The sequence below is a fragment of the Trachymyrmex septentrionalis genome, unplaced genomic scaffold, assembly GCF_001594115.1.
Source record: "Trachymyrmex septentrionalis isolate Tsep2-gDNA-1 unplaced genomic scaffold, Tsep1.0 scaffold148, whole genome shotgun sequence".
Taxonomy (NCBI): domain Eukaryota; kingdom Metazoa; phylum Arthropoda; class Insecta; order Hymenoptera; family Formicidae; genus Trachymyrmex; species Trachymyrmex septentrionalis.
This window is the reverse complement of record NW_017304631.1, coordinates 323,436-345,200: the sequence shown is the minus strand read 5'-3', so window position 1 is coordinate 345,200 and position 21,765 is coordinate 323,436. Positions and strand designations below refer to the sequence as shown.

At 32.2% G+C, this 21,765-nt stretch overlaps 1 protein-coding gene across 1 annotated transcript in view; it reads left to right on the top strand.

Moving 5' to 3' along the window:
• Positions 1–21,765, top strand: part of LOC108745704 (protein sickie) — a 113,342-nt gene that overhangs the window by 47,522 nt on the left and 44,055 nt on the right. The window contains exons 6-9 of the mRNA XM_018482012.1: positions 9,596–9,749; positions 10,066–11,623; positions 12,117–12,499; positions 21,599–21,758. Coding sequence (XP_018337514.1) covers positions 9,596–9,749; positions 10,066–11,623; positions 12,117–12,499; positions 21,599–21,758 — 2,255 coding nt within the window. The remainder of the gene's footprint in view (positions 1–9,595; positions 9,750–10,065; positions 11,624–12,116; positions 12,500–21,598; positions 21,759–21,765) is intronic.

Genomic DNA, 21,765 nt, shown 5'->3' with positions numbered 1-21,765 from the left:
CTTTTAATTTCTATTTTTATAAGATTTAATTTTAATTTTTAATTTTTGGTTATTTTCGTGTTATTTATTATATAATTTTTGTATTCTATTAGTTCTTAGAAAATGATTTCTTGTAAATATTTTTTAATTTAAATAGTAGATCTATTTATTTTTGGCATTAAGAATTTAGATATTGTACTTGTTAGAGAAGATATTATTGATGAACAAAATTTAAACAATTTTATGGAATCGATAAAGCAGAATTTTATTACTTTAAAGTAAATTGCAATAAATAATCAAACAATAAAAGCGAGCGAGTGATTGTTTTTTTTTTTATACAGACTGTTGTTTTTTTAAATGCAGGTACCTGCACATATGCATATGTACTCATTATATTCTTGACATGCAATGCGTCCCTGTACTTTCATGTGTCCCTAAAAACAAAGACGGTCGATTTTAAAAAGAGCTCGAGTTTTGAATAAATTTAACAACATTTCTTATTAAAAAATTATAATTAGTTTTTACTATAACATTTTTACATATCAACATGACCAATTACATTGCTTCAAGTTTTTATTAATCTTAAAAAAATAATTATTTTTTTATTTGTATCCTTTATTTGTTTTTTTATCATATATAATATTTGCTTTTTAAATTCTTTTTAATAAGAATCTGCACATTTCATGATTTTAAAATATAGTATATGCTTGAGTGTACACTCCTTTTCTACTATTAATTATTGCGGACGAGTATCTTCTTTTGATATAATGTGTAATGAAATCTTGAATTGAAAACGAGAGTGTACCCCTCCTCCCCCTACGATAAGTTGCATTCGCAACAGTATTTCTTTATTTTTATTGACAAGGTTGCACCTGTTCTCTCGAAATGAACATTCTGAAAAAACACGACACGTGAACATGACAGAGAGTTCAGGAGGAAGATTGTCTTGAAAAGAGAACGAGGGTCCTGCAATCGGCAGACAGACAGGCATGCAGGCAGGATAGGAGGAGAGAAGCAAGCAGGCAGGACAAATAAGGGAATCTAGAAAAAGGGGAAGATTGCAATTTGTGCTGTGAAGCTCGGCTGCGAAACGAGACAGCCGACTGACGCGACGGGGTGTTCGTTCGTTCCACGCGGGGAAAAAAATGACGTCGATTGCGCGCCATTCTGCTGATGAGCACCTCTTTGTGAGGAAGAAATGCGCTCCTTATTACTGTATTCATGTTCGGTGTACATTTTCAAAATATCATGAAGCGATATTAGAAATATCTGTTTCGATACTCTTCAATTTTATAATATTTTTATATTCTATCCCTTTTTGTGTTTCTTTAAAAACAAATTTTAAAGAATTTAAAAATATATCTTCTTTTATATACATATCTTGTATAGTAACATTTACATATTATACCATATACAATATAGTATAATAAATTCACACAGAAACATTTAAGTATTACTAAGATTCACTTTGACTGAATATGTAGAAATTCTCTTCAATTATATATTTTTTTTAATTATTACAGGAAATACTCCTTATAAATCATATTATATACGTTATTATTAAACTTTTGACGTCTGAAAATCACAATCTTGTAATATATTACAACGCAAATCGAGCGAACGAATATCATCGACTTTCAATCGAATTCGAAGAACCTCTAAACTCTTTGGAGATTTCTTTCTCTGCGATCGTCAAAGTACAGCCATTCGAAGCATCTTCGTCGCGATTGATCAAAGGTGAAATTGCTAGCGTAAAAGTGCTTCCAAGCTCGCTTTCGAGCACTCCTCTCGATCGATCTCTTTCGTCAACTCCTAATCCTTTTCCATCTGTTTTCTCCCTTGGGACTCTCGATCTTTGCTCTCGCTCCCATCGATCTCTCCAAACTTTTATTCGACGGCTTCGCAAAACGTCCTTCGTCGAAAGTTCGCGACGATAAAAAGCGAGCCTGAAATAAAACAAAACTTCTTTCTCTTTCAGGAGAGAGATTTTTTTCGTTTCTTCTTTTTTTTTTTTAACATAAAAAAAAAGGCTGTGCGGGATATTCATTTGCTATTTCAATGCACCGCGTAGTTTGTCGGACTTCCTCGCGATCACAAAGACCGGATATTCTCTTTCTTTCACTTACTACAATGAAGATCCAAAGTTATCATAGTTTTACAAATGTGCTTGCAATTGAAATGGCATATTATTATTTATTGTTATTATTATTATTATTATTTTTGTTGATGTTATGAGAAATGAATGTATTCACACATTCGTGTTGTAAAATGATTTTGGACAGTGTAATTTTTCTCATACTTTTTTTATTTTATCAGTTTTCTATAGACATTCCAATTTTCCCTGTTAAATATTGATCATCATTTTAAAAGTACTTCTGATAACAAAAATTCGAGATCGGCGTGTATATATCGTGTGTTTCTTGTTATAATCTTGTTTCTTATTACTCTCTAGACAGAAGACCCATACAATTTTTTGCTAGTGATCGACGGGCGACACGCTAGGCCATCGATTCGAAAGATGGAGCAACATCCTTTGCTCAAGAGAGTGTCTTGTTTATTTGTTCCGGGGGTACCGACAGCTGTTACCGACATTAACTCCGTCTTGTTTCATCCCACGCATCTCTATACTATTGTCGTCGCGATTACCCCTCCTGATCGTCGGCCATTATCGAACGAGACCCTCGAGTTGAGACCCTGAGAGGCGCACATGTTCATTTAATTCATAAGGGAACTAATATAAACTCCAAAAGCAGAATCCCCAAGCAGAAAATTTCGCGGTATAGAAACTTATAATTGTAGATAATTAAATGATTGTATAAATTAACATAAAGTATATTAACTATAATGTATTAATATTATATAACTGATATATTATATAAAATGAAATTTTATTTCCACTCGAGCTAAACAAAAAATCTATATTTCTAATATATAAATATATAACATATATATATATATATATATTTTTTTTTTAATATAACATTAGTTATTAAAATAATAAATATGTTAAATAATCTAATAAAATAAACTAGGACAATGGATATAATCGACTTTTTTTTAATAAAATAATTTCTATTAAATTCTATCACTTTCCTCAAACTGAATCAATCAAATCCAGCGTGAAGCGACAAGTGATTCCGTTATCGTGCGATTAATGGCAAACCTTCTTGAAATGTATTCGATGCACCTGGCATGATCGCCAGGGGGAGGAATAAAATAGGATCAGATCGTTGAAACGAACAAGAGGGTTCAATACACGTGCTACATTATATCTTGCGGGCCTCGGGATCATCATCGTTTATCATCGCGCCTCATCATCATCCGATGTACCGTTACGCTCGCGTGCCTTATCCTGCATCGATGTCCATCACGCTTTGCAATTTCATTATTTTTCATTAACTCTTGTTATAGAGAGAGAGAGAGAGAGAGAGAGAGAGAGAGAGAGAGAGAGAGAGAGAGACGTAATTTTTTTGCTTTGCTTGAAGTACGATGAGATTAGTTGTATATCTTTCTATCACATTGATATAATTAACATTTATTCAGAAAGCTACAATGCAACATATTTTGCGTCCTCTTTATTACGAAAATTCGTACAGAGAAAAGATTAGAAAAAAATAAATATTGATACTGTTAAATATAATTTTTTTGAAAGATCTTAATATATAGGTATTATACAATTTAAAAATTACAAGAAAATTTTTAAGAGTCTTTCTGAAAGTCTTTAGAAATTTTTTTATTTGTCTATTTATAAACATTTATGTATCTGAAGCATTGGCGATAGTAATATCACTAATGAATTTTTAGTATCTAATATCTTCTGTCATTGCGAATATTTTATTAAATTAATACAATTAATAAATTATAGTACGTAAAGATCTCTTGCTGGAGAATATAATCTTTTTTCAAAAGAGCGCTCTTTTCAAGTCCCTTTTTACATCCTTCAACTCATATTGAAATTAAAGTCGCCAAACAGTGAATCATGAAGGGTAGAAAGACAAGAAAGACAAATTGACAGGCAAAAGAAGAGTCTTCGAAGCATAGTTTGTGTGCGGTTTATGTGAGTCACAGCCTATTTGGAATTCAGTTGATCCCATGGGATGCTTGTGGGGATCCGCGAATATAGAGACGAAAAGGGAATACGAGCCAAAGCCTACCCGTGCTAATTCGACACACGTGCGCGAGAAGACAGAGAAAAAAAGCTCGCAAGAGACGATCGAAATTGAAACGAGCTCTCGATTGCCGTTCCCGTCAATTAGAAGCCTGACATTATCTCTGTATTGGGTGCGAGGAGGTTTAGTCTCTTTTCATTCCCTTTTCTTCCTCAATCCATAGACACTATGTTCAGCTTTAAACTCAGCTTTGCAAACGTAGTAAAAAGAATGAGGTACTCTAACTTCATTAACGACCACGTGTAACAGCTTGTCTCACGTAATGTCAGATCCGTTTTATTGCCTTGGCTTGTTTGCAAGGAAAATTCGTTCACTTTCTGTATGTCTCGCCGTTTTCTCCCTCATTCAGAACTATATTAATACGGCGGAAATATCATGGGGTGCGACAAGTCCCAAAGGTCATATTTTTTACGAGCCCAAATTATTATTTATTACAAAAGTCCAAGTATATAAGTCTCGGTCAATTTAATGATATCAAATTATTTTTTATCACAGCGTATATTACTCTGTGAGTCCTTTGATATATATTTGCCAATAGAATTAAAAGACATTGAAGAAGACAAGAATCGGAACACGCTGCATTCCGAATTAATCTCATCCCGATTCAAGATTCTGGCAGTCCCCAAATCCAAATCCGTCGTTTTTCGTTTCACGGATGCATTACGTTCAATCTCTAATCGTCATAATCTAATCTCTGTCTAATCTTCTAATCGAGATAAAGGAATCCCCATGCGATGCATCGACTGCTAATTGGCCTGGAACTTGGAAGCCCAAGTAAAAGGCGGAATACGATGTAACACGTGCTAGTTGTCGGGCTGATTTGACAGCTAGTCGATATTAGAACTTTCCTTGAAACAGTTCAGGCTTAGTCATCGAGGAAGCTTCTAAGGGTTCTTCTAATCTTCGATATCAGCCTTTTCAAGGCCAAGATGTAACTTGAACTCAAACTGCATATCTAATCACTCCCACTTTTCGGTTCCTTTGGCTCACTTTGTCTTTAAAGATAATTTTAACTCTGTACATCTCATTAAATTTTATTTAATATAAAATTTAATATAAAAATAAAAGAAGAAGAAGAAAGAGGAGAATAAGAAAAATTAGAATGATGAAAGAATTGAATGATGATAATGATCAGCGATCGATAATTATTAGATATCTATTTATGTGCATTTTTACGTAGTTATATGTAATGTATACAAGCACGAGCTCTTATCGCGCAATTACGTGTTGAGAAAGAGAAAAAAACTTTTCAAATATCTACATATTATATGCAATCTTTTTAAGTCTTGTTATTTTTACTCCTGCATTTTTGGTTTCTATATTATTTCTAAATGTAACAGACGGATTTGAAATTGATCGAGCAATATATTTTTTATTTTAATTACTCTAAACGGTTTTTACATCATCCATTTGCCTTATCACATCGATTATTCTGTTACGAAGCGCATGCATTTGCATTATCTTTATCTCTTGCGTTTGCAAGAAGAAGAACCCTGGCCACGATAAACGAAAAGGGGATCGAAGTGGCACTCGATATCAAAAAGAAAAATAAATATTCGACAATCTGAGAGAGTCGCTCAAGGGTAGATCGCGTTTATCGCGCTTATGCGCTATAAACGTTCTCTTAGCTTCACATCTACGAGAACAGTTTGTACGTATACTCACAAATAAATTCTCGACACGCAATATCGCGTTCCGTTTCACTTCCGCGCGTCTCAAGTTATGGTCCAGATAAGGCCCGAGACACATTTCGTAAATTATATTGAGGGCGAAAAGAGATTTCTAAAAGGGGCGAACTAATCGATTCTAAAATTTTGGCAAAATTGAGAGCAAAACCGAAGCGGCGAATTTACACAATTTATATTCTAGTTGAAAATTGAACTACATGAAAGAATAAATATATAGGACAATTTTACAAATTAAATATAATAATAAGATATACAATATTAGTACGATACACACGCGCATAAATATATTGTGTACATAATATAGTATATATAATGATAAGTTTAGGGCTTATCGCTGCTGTAGGTAATCATCTTGGTCTGTCAATCACGTTCCTAATGCACGCATATGTGTGTAAGTACACGCCGTGAAACGGATGCCCCTATGTGCCACACTGGTGCACCGCTGTAGCGATTCTCTTATACTCCGAAGCACTCTTGAAACAAAGGGGCTAGGAGGTCCCGGGGAGGCTATAGTGGAAGTATATGAGCTCGTATAAAATGTAAGTACGAGTTTACGCGCGCGAGTGACTGCGAAAGGACGCCAACTGCAACAGACTTATATTACTTATTGTTAGTTTTGAACAGCGCAATTTCAAGCAATGATATTATATTCTGAATTGTATTGTCCCTGGAAGTTGAAAATTATTTTTAAAGCGTTCTACTTGAATGATAGTTATAATTAATTATCAGTAACTCGCTTTATAGAATGTTTCGCTTTATGTTATAAAAATTTTAGAATTCTGTTATTATATCATTATTTCTGTGATTGTGTTTTGAACCTTATATAAAAATATAGTAGATAAAATTTTAAAAGTAATTTCTCAAAATGTTCTTTAACTTTTAAAGAATTATCTATGTGTTTATACTTATAAAGTGTTTACAAAAATATCTAAATTCTATCACAATTTTTTTATGATTTCATTTAATGTTGTATATATCGTAAAATTATATTAGAGATAATTTTTAGAGATAATTTTAGAGTGCGTTATGTTCTTACGGTATTGTCACAATTAGTGACAAACAATTGATAATGGCTGATGCTCAATAGCCTATCGATTATGGAAATCGGTCGCCCCTTTGCGTAGGCTGATATTGTCTTATCTCGGACGGAAGGAACAATGAGAGAATAACAGAGGGGACGCGCGTGAGCGCTAAACGTTAGTCTCAGTGAAGTGAGTGAATGAGTGCAGTCACGATCATTGATCCTCTCGTAAGAAATTCTCTACAGACAAAATTCCCATTTTTGTTCAGGATATTCCAGAGATCAGAATCATATTCCAAGATTCGTCTATTTGAAATCTTGAATATATCGCAAGGAGTCCTCTTTGGCGGTAGGATATTTTTTTTAATTAGAACTTTATGAAAATTCCTCATATTAAACGTTCTATCAATTAAAATTTTCAGAAAGAAAATTCTTCAAAATTCTTCAATCAAAATTCTTTTGTAAAGAATTCTTTATATAACAAATATACCTATAATCTCTTTCTATTATAATTATTTCTATTCTTATTATTTATTTTTAAATATTTCTATTTATTATCTTTTCATAAGAAAGAAATTCATAGTATTATTTTCCAATTCCAAATCTTCTTACATAAATTTTTCTATTAGACAAAAATTAGTATTGTATAATCAAAAAGAACATTCGTCTTTGATTCTACCTCGGAAATTTTCAGTGCACGGCTGTCACTAAATATCGCGACAGATCGATCGCTTCGCGTGATGAATCATTTTTGTGACAGACGAGTGAATGCCTAGTCACGTTTTAACTCCCCTAAACTATATCTTTTTTCCTCCTCCTTTATGTACTAGATAAAAAAAGGAATCGAATTCATTACGACACCCCATGACTGGCGATTTTCGATAGAGCCGCTTTGAATACAGATTTGATTTTTACTCGCTGACATGGACCAAACGGATGTCTTTGTTTAATCCTGCGTGTGAATGACAGTCCGGCTTTATTTCGAAACACTGTTTTTTTTTTAAATATGGGAATGGATCTTCAAATTAATTTAATTTTTATCGAGACTTAATAATTTATAGTTAAATATAATAATTTAAAAAAAAATTTGACATACATATTATATAATAGACTGAAGAAGAATTTTCTTCTGCTGCAATTAGAATTAATTCGCAATGTGCAAATTAATTCGCAATGTGTAAATTAATTAAACGAGATAGATATAGTCGCATCAAAACGCGATAAAAGGTTGTGTTGATCATATCAAAAAATTTCTGCTTCGCCGAGCACTTTTATCCGTGTCAACCACATTTGTGTCACGTACGCAAGGACAATTGAAATGGTTGACGAATTAGGTACTTGTAACTGCAAATCACTGTCGAGGGGGTCAATCAAGAAAAGCGAATGCTGTTGTCAACGCATGCAATCTCGAACGATAAATCATCAAGGAATTGAAAAATTCAATCTTTTTGTAGTATTTCTATTTTTGTAGATGTATTTATAACAAAAATAATTTTTATATAGAAAATAAATCAAACAAAAGCAAATTAAAAAAAATTTTCATAATATAGTTAGAATAATTAAAATTAATCATTCCGATTATATAATAATTTTACAAAATTACACAATTTATCGTTGTTAAGATATTATTTTAAAATGTTATTTTAAATGTTTCTTCAGTCTAAGATTTAATTATTCAGATTTGAAATCACTAACCTTTATTAAATTCACTAGCTCATATACAATCCCCATAATTAATAACTGGTATTTACGTTTCGAGATATCGCTCAACAAATTGCATACCGACGCGGATTATTTGACAGAAACAACGTCTACGATTACCCGAGAGGAGCGAATCGGGTAGCAGTATGAGGTAGTGGATTAATCTTCTCGCTCTCGGTAAACACGAATGGTTTATTTTGTCTACGGTGAGCTGTATCGTACATTGCACCATTCGAACGCATATGCAGTGAGTGGGCTGCTGCAACAGTCGCGCGACTGTGCGCATTTAATGACGCGGCCAATTATTATCGTCTTATTGCTATACCTACTCAAATAACAATATGTTTTGTAATTATAAAAAAAAAAACAGCCATAATTCATTGCTCTTTTGCTTCATTAGGCTCAATAGGAGAAATAAGCATAAAAACAGATTGTTTTACATTAGAATATAATCCACTTCTATCATTAAGTCATTCAGATGAATTTTTTTAATAAAAGTATTATTATGTTATAGTAATAATTACTTTAAATTTTATTATTTATAAAATTAAGAAAACTATTTCAGATATTCTTTTCACTGAACTTGCATTGTATTTTGCAAATATTACAAAAGAAAGGAGTAGTTTTGTTGAAATATCTAAAAATTTATAGCTAGATACAAATTTGAAACTAATTTTATTGAACCATCAGAATAATTATATAGAATATTCAAATTGGTTGCTAAAATGTTAAAACTTTTTGTTACTTTTGTTACTAATTATTATCATTATGCTTAGGTTAATTCTAGATAATTATTTTGATGGTCTATAACAGAATTATTTTCAGATCTCTGTATCTAGTTAAATATCAAGTGACGCGACTCCGAGCAACTCTGAACGACGCAGGGCAAATACTATATAACAAATATATATGGCCATATAAATACTATACATATATATATATGGAATATCTTTTTTCTTTTTTAATAAAAAGTACATATAAATAACAAAATAATATTATGATATTAATTAATAATTTCCTATAATTTTTTGTTTTAGGTGGTCTAAAACACGGGAATGGTGGCGTGGGTAGCGCGAGCAGTTCTAGAAGCACTAGCCCGAGTCAACAACAACCGTCTCAGGGTGGTCTTTCATTTATTCCGCAACCTAGAAGTCAGAATCCGAATCGACAACCCACAGCCACTACGCCGAGGTAAAATACATTAAAAAGATAAATACTTTTACATTGTAATCATGCGGTTATTAATTGTCATTAAATTTTACTATTTGGAGAAATTAAAAATTAATTATTAAAGAATAAAAATTAATGTAATAAAGAAAATTAAGATTAAGTATCTACTAATCACAATGTAATTTATTGTTGAAAGTATTATATATAATTTTAAATATTATTTAAAATGTTTACTTTAGTTAGAAAAACATTTGCGATCTACATTTATATTTTTAAATAATTAAAAAACTTTTGAGATATTTTTTCTGTTTCTAATTTGAATTTTTATAATTTGCAGCCCTCGAGCGTCCACAGTAGGTCGACCAAATGGAGGTTTGAGGACCCAACAACAAGCCTTACCGTATTCTGGAAATACTGTCCCAGCACCTCAGCCAAATAAGAATTCTGTATTGGATAAGTTTAAACTTTTCAATAATAAAGATAAAAATCAAGAACGAGGAAAGACTTCATCGGGAGTTTCAAAACGCACTTCCAGTTCTTCCGGATTTTCTTCAGCTCGATCTGAACATTCAGACAGCTCAACTTCCTTGTGTGATCAAAGTAAAGCCCAAGCTCAGGAATCGCCAAAAAGTCGAGCGTTGAAATCAAAACTGCAATCGGCTAAACCAGCAAAGCAGGCCAGTCCAAAAACAAGCAGAAAGGAGCAAAGCAAGGCCCAAAGTAAGATTGCGCGCACGAGCAAAGGTCCGCCAAGCTCCTCGGAGAAACTAACAACACTCTATAATAATCCGGTTGTAGATCAAGATGTTAAAATTGCTAGTAAAGCTATCAGCACCAAAATATCAAGTGACAGGAAAACATCGACTCTTCAGGAACTGGTAAAGCAACCGGTAGTGCAACCTCCTAAACCAAATCCTTCCGTCCTAACGCCACCTAGACAAATTAATCTTCAAGATACCAAAAACGTGAACTTGAAGAACGAACTTACAGCAACGAAACTTTCACCCCGACCCAAAATGGAGCTTCCAGGCAAGATATCGGATCCAAAAATTTATTTACAAAGTGTAAAACCACCGCCGAATGGTCTGAACAAAGATTTTATGATGCAGAAAGCTATTCTGGCAAATACCAACGGTATTATTAAGCCATCCGAAACGGGGGAGACTCTTGTTCATGAGAACGATACTTTTAATCGCACTCTAAGCATGAATCAGGCAAACCTATCAGATGGCAAGGATCTTACGGCAAAACAAAAAGAACCAGAAGTGTTAGAAGTTAATCGCGAACAGCAATCGGAGATGGAAAGTTTTGGTTCATCGAAGACTCGAGTATCAAGTCAGGAGAAGGTTATTTGTGAAGAAGAAATAGAATCTATCGAAACTTCCAATAACGATAAACAAGATTCTATGACAATTAATTGTGTTAACTCAGTAGCTGATGAAAAGACTGAAGACGGACTAACGAGTATATCCACGCAAAACAATCTGAACTTTGGGTCCAGTAAACCGTTAGCAAGTTCGAATAGTCCTCTTCACGGTCCGAACCCGGCCGGGCTTAGTCCGGGTTCCAGCATCCCGAAACCTACTGCTCTTGTGAAAGGCACATCGAAACCATCGAAAGACAATAGCACGCTCAGCGGAATGCCAACGCCGACAAAGCCGAAGAGCGGCGATACTCTTCATCGCAAACTCGATCCTAATACAGTAGCGATGGTGTCACCGATGCCGAGTATTTCGGATCTTATGTCCGACAGCTCGCATAGCAATTCTAACAGCACCGGGCAGAGTAATTCGAGCGATAGTAGTGTGATTTATAGGCCAAGCAGTGAGAGCGGTAGCGAAATTAAAACGATTCCTAACCGGAAGATCGACACTACGTTTGAACAAATGGAAAAGGTCAGTTTTAGAATTTTTCTTAGATGATGGCTATCAAATAAAACTGGAAGATATAATCATAATAATATCTATACAAATATTTATAAAATTGTTCGTTAATATACGTTTAATAATCATAAATACATCAAAGAAAAGTTTTAAAAAATCCTTTGAAAGAAACTTGATAGGTTCTTGATTTATAATTATTATTTTCTTAAATTTTAGATTACTTTTTTAAATCTTAGATTTTTTAAATTATTTTCTTAGTCTAGATAATTCTAAAATCTCTTTTTAAAATGTTTTTTTTTTCTTTTTCGCTATATTAATTATCTTCTCCAATATAAAAATGACTAAATAAACTAAACCAAATTTAAGATATAAATTTAAGATATGTCACAGGCTATTCAAAATCGAAGTAAAATTAAATTTAAAGTTTGATAGATATGAAAATTAAAATAAAAAATAAAAAAAAATAATTTAAGTACGTCTTTTATTTTCGTTTTTCTTTTTGAAGGTGCTGTCGGAAAATTCGACGTGCGGTGGTGCTCTAGCAGACGATGAAGCCGAGATGACTGTAAAACCTATGCAACCTCTCCTGCGCGGGTACACGCCTGGGGCCCGGGGCTTACAAACTCTACCGAGCCGTACTACGGCACGACAGTACACCGTCTTGCATTCATCGTCGCATCATCATGTTGGTAATCACCACGATTACGCCGACGTAGACGTCGCTTCTGGTTATCTGAGCGACGGTGAAGTGCTGCGTGGAGGTGGCATGAGTGTTGGCAGTAGAACTCTTTCGGATCTATGCGACGGATACATGTCTGAGGGCGGCGCATCCCTATACGCTCGCAGGATCAATCCTTCTTATGGAAGGATTGATCACGATCATGACAGGTAAAATCTAATCTTCTAATTTTTCTTTATTTTTTCGAATATATGATCGGAAAATATCAATAATTAATTAAAATTTTATTCTTGATAAATCATTTCATGAATTTATAATATTTTAATATGCAGGGAAGACCGGGTCTAGGTGGGTACCTTTTTCTTCAATTGCAATTTTCAACAATAACAAAGTAAACGATTTTAGTCAAATAATTATTAGCGTTTTATAGAGTAATTATAAGACTACAAGATGGCGATAAAAAGTTTTAGTGTTTGCAGCTTTATTTTATCCATATACACAAAAAATGTGATTCGAAAAATAAAATCTCAAAAATTACTTTTGACTATCAAATTACTTTTGAAAACACGTTTGACTGCCTAAACGTAATAAAACGGCGGCGCCTAAACTAATCAAACTTCGTTAGTAAAGAAAACACGAAATGTCATCTACAATATAAATTGGGAACTTATAAGATATATTTTTACCACTCAAAATTCAAATGCCAGCTTAGCCCGGTCTTCCCTATATAATGATACAGAAATTATGCGTTTCGCGGGTTATCTCCGTGTCCAAAACCATTCTAAGAATGGATAGAAATGAAAGAGATAACCCGTACAAGTCTCAAGAGTATTATGATATTATAATCAAAGCATTATTTTTTTACTACCAGGTAGTATCAATTTATTATCATAACAATTATTATTATTATCATTATATATGTATATATATATATGTGCATGATAATAACAATAATTATTGTAATAATAAATTAATATTAGTAATAACAAGAGAATAGAACATAATCTGCTATAATGTAACACGTTTAAAAGTAATGCTGTTTTTAAATTTCTATCAATATTGTATCAAACTACTGTCGAGATTTCAGAAAATCGATAACAAATCAAATTGTTGCAAGAAAAAAATTTAAAAAGCTTTGCCAGAGTTGAACTTTGCAATTCATGGCACGTGCGAGGTGTGCGTCGCGAAAGTTTGCTGGATTGCTGATCGTATGGATTATTTTTTATCGAATCAAATATGGATGAAGAAAGTGCGAAAATATACGACGTTTGCCCGCGCAAGAGAGCGACGATAAATTAACGCCGCGTAGTCTACGCCGAGCGCGCGTCGAGTATTGATCAAGAAAGCTCGGGTCTAAGCCTCTCGCGAGCTTTTCGGTGAAAAGCCCGTCACCCTCGCGAAGTCTTACATCTGCCAGTCTTCGATGCAACGTATATAAATCTTCGTTAAAATTATTATTAAAATAAATAAAATGCATTTACGATTATTATCTCGCGCCATAATATAAATAGAATTTTTTCATAATAGAATTAATATAAAAAATGTTTAGTACTAAATAATTATATAAAATTAATTGTTGTCATATTATGTGAAAAATTATTTAATCTTTCTTAGTTAATTTTATTTTATTTATAATTCTCGTTCGATTAAAGATTATAACTTTCTACGTTCTAAGTGCATTTATAGAGGCACTTTCTATTTTAGACAACGTTTAAATGTTGTCCGGTACACAAAGTGGATTCGTGACTCGTTCATTACGCTCTCCGCCACGCCCGTGCCGTTCTCTTCGTGTTTGCAACGAAATACTCAAGTTTGACCGAGAGAGAGAGAGAGCTTTATTATTAGCAAAGCTCTGGACTGTGTACATTCAAATTAAGATTTCAAGTAGTAAGCCGAATTCATTAGAGAAATGCGGAGACGAAGCATAGGTATTCTTCTACAGCGCAGAATATATTTTCTTTGTAATGATCATATGCACGTGTATTTTTTATTTTTTTTTTTTAATTTCTACACATCTACTGCAGCACTATAATATTTCGAATCTAATACTGAATTTATGTCATCACCAAATCCACCACTAAATGTCCTTTTCCCTTAAGATAATTATATTTTTTGAACCAATTAAAATTTATGTTTGATTTGATAATGAAAAATTGTACTTTTGGTAATCTATTCGCGCTGTTCGCAGCTCAAGCGTTGCTTGTGAGAAAGATATGACTGCCACGAGAGATGTAACTAATTAGACAAAATTCACGAGGTTAATCCCGGAAAGGACGCTTTCATTTACTCAGCGCTTCATGGGCCACTTTTACCACGATCGAATTAAAGCATGGTCAATCATTCGATTAATCCGAGAAAACAATTTTCTCCATATAAATATCCACCGCTTCATCAAAATTCTATTGCTGAAATTAAAGTTTGTGAAGTAAAGAACTTATTGAAACCTGCATAAAATGAAATCTGAAAATTATTAATGATAAAAAGATATATAATGAAGAGAATATACAAATAGATATTTTGAAAAATATTTTCAGAAAAATCAGATATTCTTTTATACAGTGCCTTTGAAATTTTGGTTTAAAAAATTTTTTATCCTTTTTGATATATTGAATATTTGAAAAACATAAAAAATTAATTTCGTTCTGGAGAATAGGTATATTTATTTCTTTAACATAATATGTACTTATAAAAAAAATAATATGTCTTATTTTGATTATAATATATAATATTTAAATTTCAAAGCTCATTATAATCGCGTGCGAAGAGGAACACTCAAATATATTTCGTTATTTAATTAAATGCATATTTAATAATTAAGAAAGAATTTTACTCAGGTAGTATCATGCACAATACAAGATGTTGTTTGCCATCATACGCTGTAGAAACGCGCCTGAAGGTATGGCGGATCCCTTCGCCTAACTTGCTTCGGCATAATCGAGCCCGCGGCGCGTATCATCCGCTTGAAACTCGACGCGCTTTTCAGAAATTCAATATACTCAGTCCTGAAATCCTTCCACGACCCTCATCACCATCATCGAGGAAAGCTCCGTACAATCTGCAACAAAGACGTTTGGCATATTCCGACGATTATCGTACGATCTTGCGAAAGCTTTCTCTTGCTATCGAGAAAACTTGTCTAAATATATATTTAAAGATAAAAGGATTGAATACAGGAGCTGTATTTTATACATATATATATTTAGACAATAATTTTAAAAAAGAACAGTACTTTCGTCAGAATATTTCGTTTGTGATAAATCGTATAGTATATTATACATATAACAAAATGTATTGAGAATTACTGACAATGATTTCTGCTATATTGTTTAGTAATATCAGAATTATTTATTAATATTTATTATAATTGATAATATACATGCACCATATTATTCGACATTAAAAATATCAATTCACGATTGCGCCTTTGTCTTTTTCACTTTTTAAATTATTTTACATATTTTTTTTAAATTATCTACTGTATAAATAATACACAATAATTTAATAATCTCTATTATACAAATGAGTCTTTTAAATAATGAATTTATAATGATTATTAATTTTAATATTTTGTTCTATTGTAATCATATCTATTTTTTTATCAAAATTTTATTTGTTTCCGCCTTTTTTATACATATAATAAAAATAATTATTCTTCTTCAATTTTAGCTTACTTATAACGTATTTTCCTTTTATTTTGATACACAGTGGTGTATTATATTTGCTTTGATATCACAGTTACCATTGATAACTTTCGGTTATGTCCTTTGAAGCGGAAACATACGCTCGCATTTAGCGTATGTTCCCGCTATATTCTCGGATGCGCGGCACGGGCGGAGCGAGACATGGCAAACCAGGCTGTTACATATAGCGTATGCAAAAAGATAAGCGCTTTTGTCCGTCCTGACAGCAGCCTCTCAGCATTGTCCTGCGACTCCTTTCCGCACTGTAGAAGCTGATTGTGATGTGACACATGCCTTTTCCTCACCCTCGTGCATTCTGGTGATGAGATGATGATACCGCATATTGATTGTTGAAATAGTCATGTGAGTTTTTAATTTTGTATCCTTTAAAATAAAATCAGTTGCACATTTATGTGTTGGAAAGTGAATAATAAATCTAGGGAAATATGATTTATTATGGTGTTCACATAATGTGTGTGTGTGTGTGTGTGTGTGTGTGTGTGTGTGTGTGTGTCCAATTTTTTAAACGTTTATCCCATTTATCCTATGTAAATATTTTGAAAAATATGAAAGATATGAAAAGCTATTTCAAATAAAAGTTATATATGGTTTGTGAAAAGGGATGAATAATAGTAAAATTAATTTTTAAATAATCTCAATCAATTTTCAAATAATTAATTTTACATATTAAATTGTATTATTGTCATTTTTTTTAATGGAATTCTATATAATTTTTTAATATATTGTAATTCTTTCAATTATTTTGCATATTAAATTATTTAAATAGAAAAGTATTTAAATAGAATTTTTTTTAAATCAATAATTTTTAAGATATTTTAATATTTCATTTTGATATATTTTGATATAAAATATAAAATGTCTCGTAAATTATTAATTTTTTGATAATTCTATTTTAATACTTTTATTGCAAAATAATTAGAGAAATTATATTACATTAAAAAATTATATATTTCATTTTTTTTATGGTAATGACCTTAGTACAACTTAAAAAAAATTTGTTTTTTAATTAATATTATTATTTATTCTCTTTTATTTCATACAACTTTTGTTTGAAACGTTTTTCATATCTTTCAGGCCTTTTGAAATACATATTTACTGGGAGTATTTAAATGGAGGCTTAAACGAGATATCCTGTATTCTATGTGAATCAAAAAATCATATTCTTTATACTTACTACTCATCTTTCAATACATAAATGTGTAACTGATTTTATTTTAAAAGGTACAATCAAAATTTTAAAAACTCATGCATATGACTATTTCAGCACGCGCAATAATAAATTTCAATTTTTAGAATTTTCTCCATATCCCATATCTGGTGGTTAAATAATTGTTATTTTTTCTATTTTTTAGAGGATCCCATGAACAGTTTTCATGGTTAATGAAAAAAAAAAACAGTTTCATTGATTAATTTAGATTCTGCATCTAGACTAAAAATGACCTTTTTTCGCACCTTCCTTTATATGCCAGAATATTACAGATTATTATATGATCTTCTTTCTTTCTTCGAACATTTAGGTATATTTTATTGCCATAAAAATGTGAACATAATTAGAGACTCTTTAGACACTTCTCAGAACGCAAGGTCCATTCATCTAGTAGACGAATCGTGGCGGAGACGAAACGAACAATATTTATTCGCAGCAGTTGCGACGCTTGCGTGGACGCCGTGACGTCATGACGATCGATTCGACGTCGCTGCGCGGTGGCGCGATCTGACGGTGTCGGTGTGTTATTTCCAGGGCGGTTCGAGGGGTTGTCTCGCGGCGGGGTTGCTTTCCCAACGACGGAGGCAAGAGAGTACGTGCTGAACCGCCGAGGGTGGGGAGTGTCGTCCTCATCGACGTCGATGTCAAATATACGCAAAGTTACCGGTGATAATTTTCATTTCGGCTTCGTTTGCGATGAAACCGTCGCTCGGGGTAGTTTCTTTTGATTTCCTCGGTGTGACAGTGTCCTAAATAGCAAGGGTGGAAGACCAAGAAAGATATTCGGAATTCGTTGGAGGAAACGCGGCGGCTCAAGCTGAACGGTAATCTCGTGTTCCTGTTTGTTCAAAGCTTTCTACCGGCTTGAAACGTTGACTACAGGGATGAAGACGGGGTGTGGAAGATGGAAAAATTGGAAGGGCTTTTAAATGGCATGAATATATCAATCGCGTTTTCTCAAGCAAAAAGTATTTCAGCGTTTATTTGTGATGATAAAGAAAGTTTAATCAAAATTTTTTATTAATTGAAATTCAATAAAACAATATTAAAATCACTTTCTTGTCTTTGTATTCCTTGTTATAATTTCTAGGTGTAGTTTATGACAAAAAATAGTACAAATTTGACACACTATATACGTCGTTTCCGTAATAAATAAAACTTGAGACTTGAACCTTAAAACTTGAGATATCTACTTTTTTAGAAAATGGAAACTATTTAATATTTATTGATTATTATTATTTTCAATCCATTATTTCTGAATCTTTATAATAGTAATTTAATAACATAATCCGATATAATATTATTACAATCCGATTAATACAATCTGATATTTATCTAAGTTTTTTTTATTATATGCTGTAGCTATTTTACTTTTGCGATAGTTATTTTCTAAAAGATTCATCTCCAAATTTTAGTTACAAACTTTGCGATGATTAAAATCGCACGAGTTTCTCACAAGATAGCTTCTCTGTGTACACAGAGGAAGATATTTTTTTTTCTTTGCCAAATTCTGTTATAGTATATAAGATAATATCTCGAAGTGTTAGATGTGACGTTAGGGCTCGATGAAATTCATGCTCGTCGCGATGTTAAAAGATCATGCTTTGTTATAAAGGCAGATCTTTTAATATTTGTTAAAATTTTATAAATCATAGAATTCGATTTGCAAAAAATTAATTCGTTAAAAGTTGAAGCACTAAAAATTAAAAAATAAATTGTAAGGAATTTATTTTCTAAAAAATTATCCTTTTTTTCATTAATTTATGATTGTTTTCCTCTCCTCCTCAATGATAAATTAAATTAAACTTCAGTATAGTACTATGATTACAATGACATCCTAGGAAAGTCAGAACTTTGTTTCTTGCGTTCACAGATGATTTTCGCTTTCCTTTCTCGGATTTGTCCTCCGTCTCTGGCAACTTTTTAATTATTGATGCTAATTATTCTTGTAATCAAGAAGTTTCACGAGTAACGAATTCAAGAAATGACATTTGAAGTTTCAGTTTATAGTCTAAGTTTCTTGTAAAAGCAAAGTTATGCACGCATACTTGACAGTTCCGCCACTAGTTAGGAGGTTTTCTGCAAATATTTAATCAAGTGATCAGCGAGCTCTTTGATCACGGAAATGATACAATTCAAAAGCTAATGCAACAACAAAAATTCTGATCACTATTAATGAAAGAGGCCCAGTTTTTCATTTTCTAATTAACTTATGGTTCAAGCTCAATCTCTTTTAACTTGTTAATATAAAAGTTATGTTTTTTTTAGCAATAATTAAATACCAGATGAATGGTTTTGTAGCTTTAAAAGTCTCTCACTACAAAACTATCGATTTAGCTATAGCAAGAAGAATACAATTTTTACATTATCAACAGGTTAAGTTTAACCACAAATTAATCAGAAAATGATAATGCCATTTCTACCAATGTAGATTCACTTTAATCTCAACTCAACTTATTATCTTTTTCTAATTTTTAGAACTAAAAAAAGATGAAGAGTTAAATCGAGATAAAAATTAAACTACTTGGTGAAAATGAGTATACGTTTCTTACAGTTTACTATGTCAGCTTAGCACATTAAAATTTGAAAGTAATAGATAAAAATAATAATCTTAAAATCAAATTTTGCTTAAAATAAAACAAAAAAATTATTATTAAAAAAAATTAATACATTCTTGTATAATGTGTAGCTTAATTGAACTTGTTTTAGAAATGTAATAATTATGAAAATAATGAAAAAATTTAGAATTTAATTGCTCAGATTTGAATGATTGGAATTTTATTTGATAAGTTGCATGAAACGTTCATTATTATTAAGGAAACAGGAGAACAAAAATTCTTCTTTTTTAGTAAATACTAATTGAGCAGATTTCAGTAATTACGAGACCTGATGCTGACTTATGATCGCACTCAAGTTCTTATTTCTATATACTTTCGCCGAAATTTAATTTAACTTTTTTTTTCCTCTCAAAATGTCGAGCTCATGAATCAGTTTGGTCCTCCGACTTAGTGTCGAGGTTAAGCACATTTTTTTACGAGGCGCATTAACCCCCGACTGGTCGTTGTAAGAACCGTTAAAATAACGATCTCAACCTAAAATGGCACGTGTAATATAAATTTATAGAACTTGCTATAAAATAACGCAAGAGTTTCATCGTGAACATGTTTATTATTTCTTTTTTCCTCCATACATCGGTAATTTTAATTCTTCCTTGAGAAAGATAGAGTTTCTACTTGATATTTAAATTCAGTTTATTTGTAAATTAGTAGTGAGAATAATACGGAATGGATGAAGAAAGAAATTAGTACGTAAACATCGTCGAATTATTTGAATTATGGATATATACACATATTTATATGAATAAAGTACTCATAATATTTCACATAATAAAACACAGCATCTCTATTACGCAAAAGCTCGCGATACAAATTGCGAGGACAATTGCGGGAAAAATATCCGTAGACAATTCTCGCATGTTGCACAAAAGCAATAGAACCCTTCTCTTGGGTGTAGAATTAATAATTATTATTATGATTTACGTGCAGAGGACACGTATCGCTTCCGCGCCAATATACGGACACCACATTAAAAAAAAAAAAAAACATTTACGTGTGTCGTGCACCATAAATCCGAATGCTGAATAAAACCATTATATTCTCTCGTGCCATCGTATCGTCGCACGTTTTTTTCTAAATGCCAAATCAACAAAAGTTGTTGCTTCAATCAAGTTATTTAATTTTTAGTTTCTATTAAAAAAGATAATGTAATACATCTCAGACAATGCAAGTTCTTTATTAGTGTTCTTTTTTTACATTACAGTTTAAACAACGAAATAGTAGTGATAGAAAAATAGAACAAATATATTTTACATGCAGAAGTTTATGCAGATTAACCAATGTTTTCTGCTTGGAAAAAATAACGTCGGCGTAGAAAAAGTTTGTGCAAAAATAGAATAATGAGAGATTCATAGCGTAATAAAAAAAGACCATCTAAAACGATCGTTGAATATATTTTTGCTTTAGTAATGATCGTTAGTTGTCTGTGAGAATCTCAAGAAACAAAAATACAAATACAATTTTAGCACATTGTACGAGTACGATTAAACCATTATTCTGTATTCCGAGTATAATGATAATGATACGGTAGAAGAAACCAACGCAAAGTTCATACTGAGTTCATAAAAGAAAATTATTTTAAATAATTACAAAAAAGCAAACACTTCTTTTAATATTAAAACTATTTAAATTACCTTAAATAATTATATATTTCTTCTATAATGATAATGTACATTGAATGCACGTTGCACAAATAAACGAACTAAAGTTTTATTGCATTGTACGATTAAATAGTCATTATTTTTCGGATAATAATAGCGACACTTCATTTACATTGATTTGTAGATACGTAGGTGGCTCGCGGCGAGAGCTGTCGGGGGTGAAGGAACTGGTGACCTCGAGGCGGGTGCAGAAGAATCGGCCGTCGGGGATCGCGAGGTCGGATGGCGGCTGCATCGGGGGCGTCAGTCCGGGAAGCGGTGGCAGCGGCGGTGGCAGCGGCGGCGTCGGCG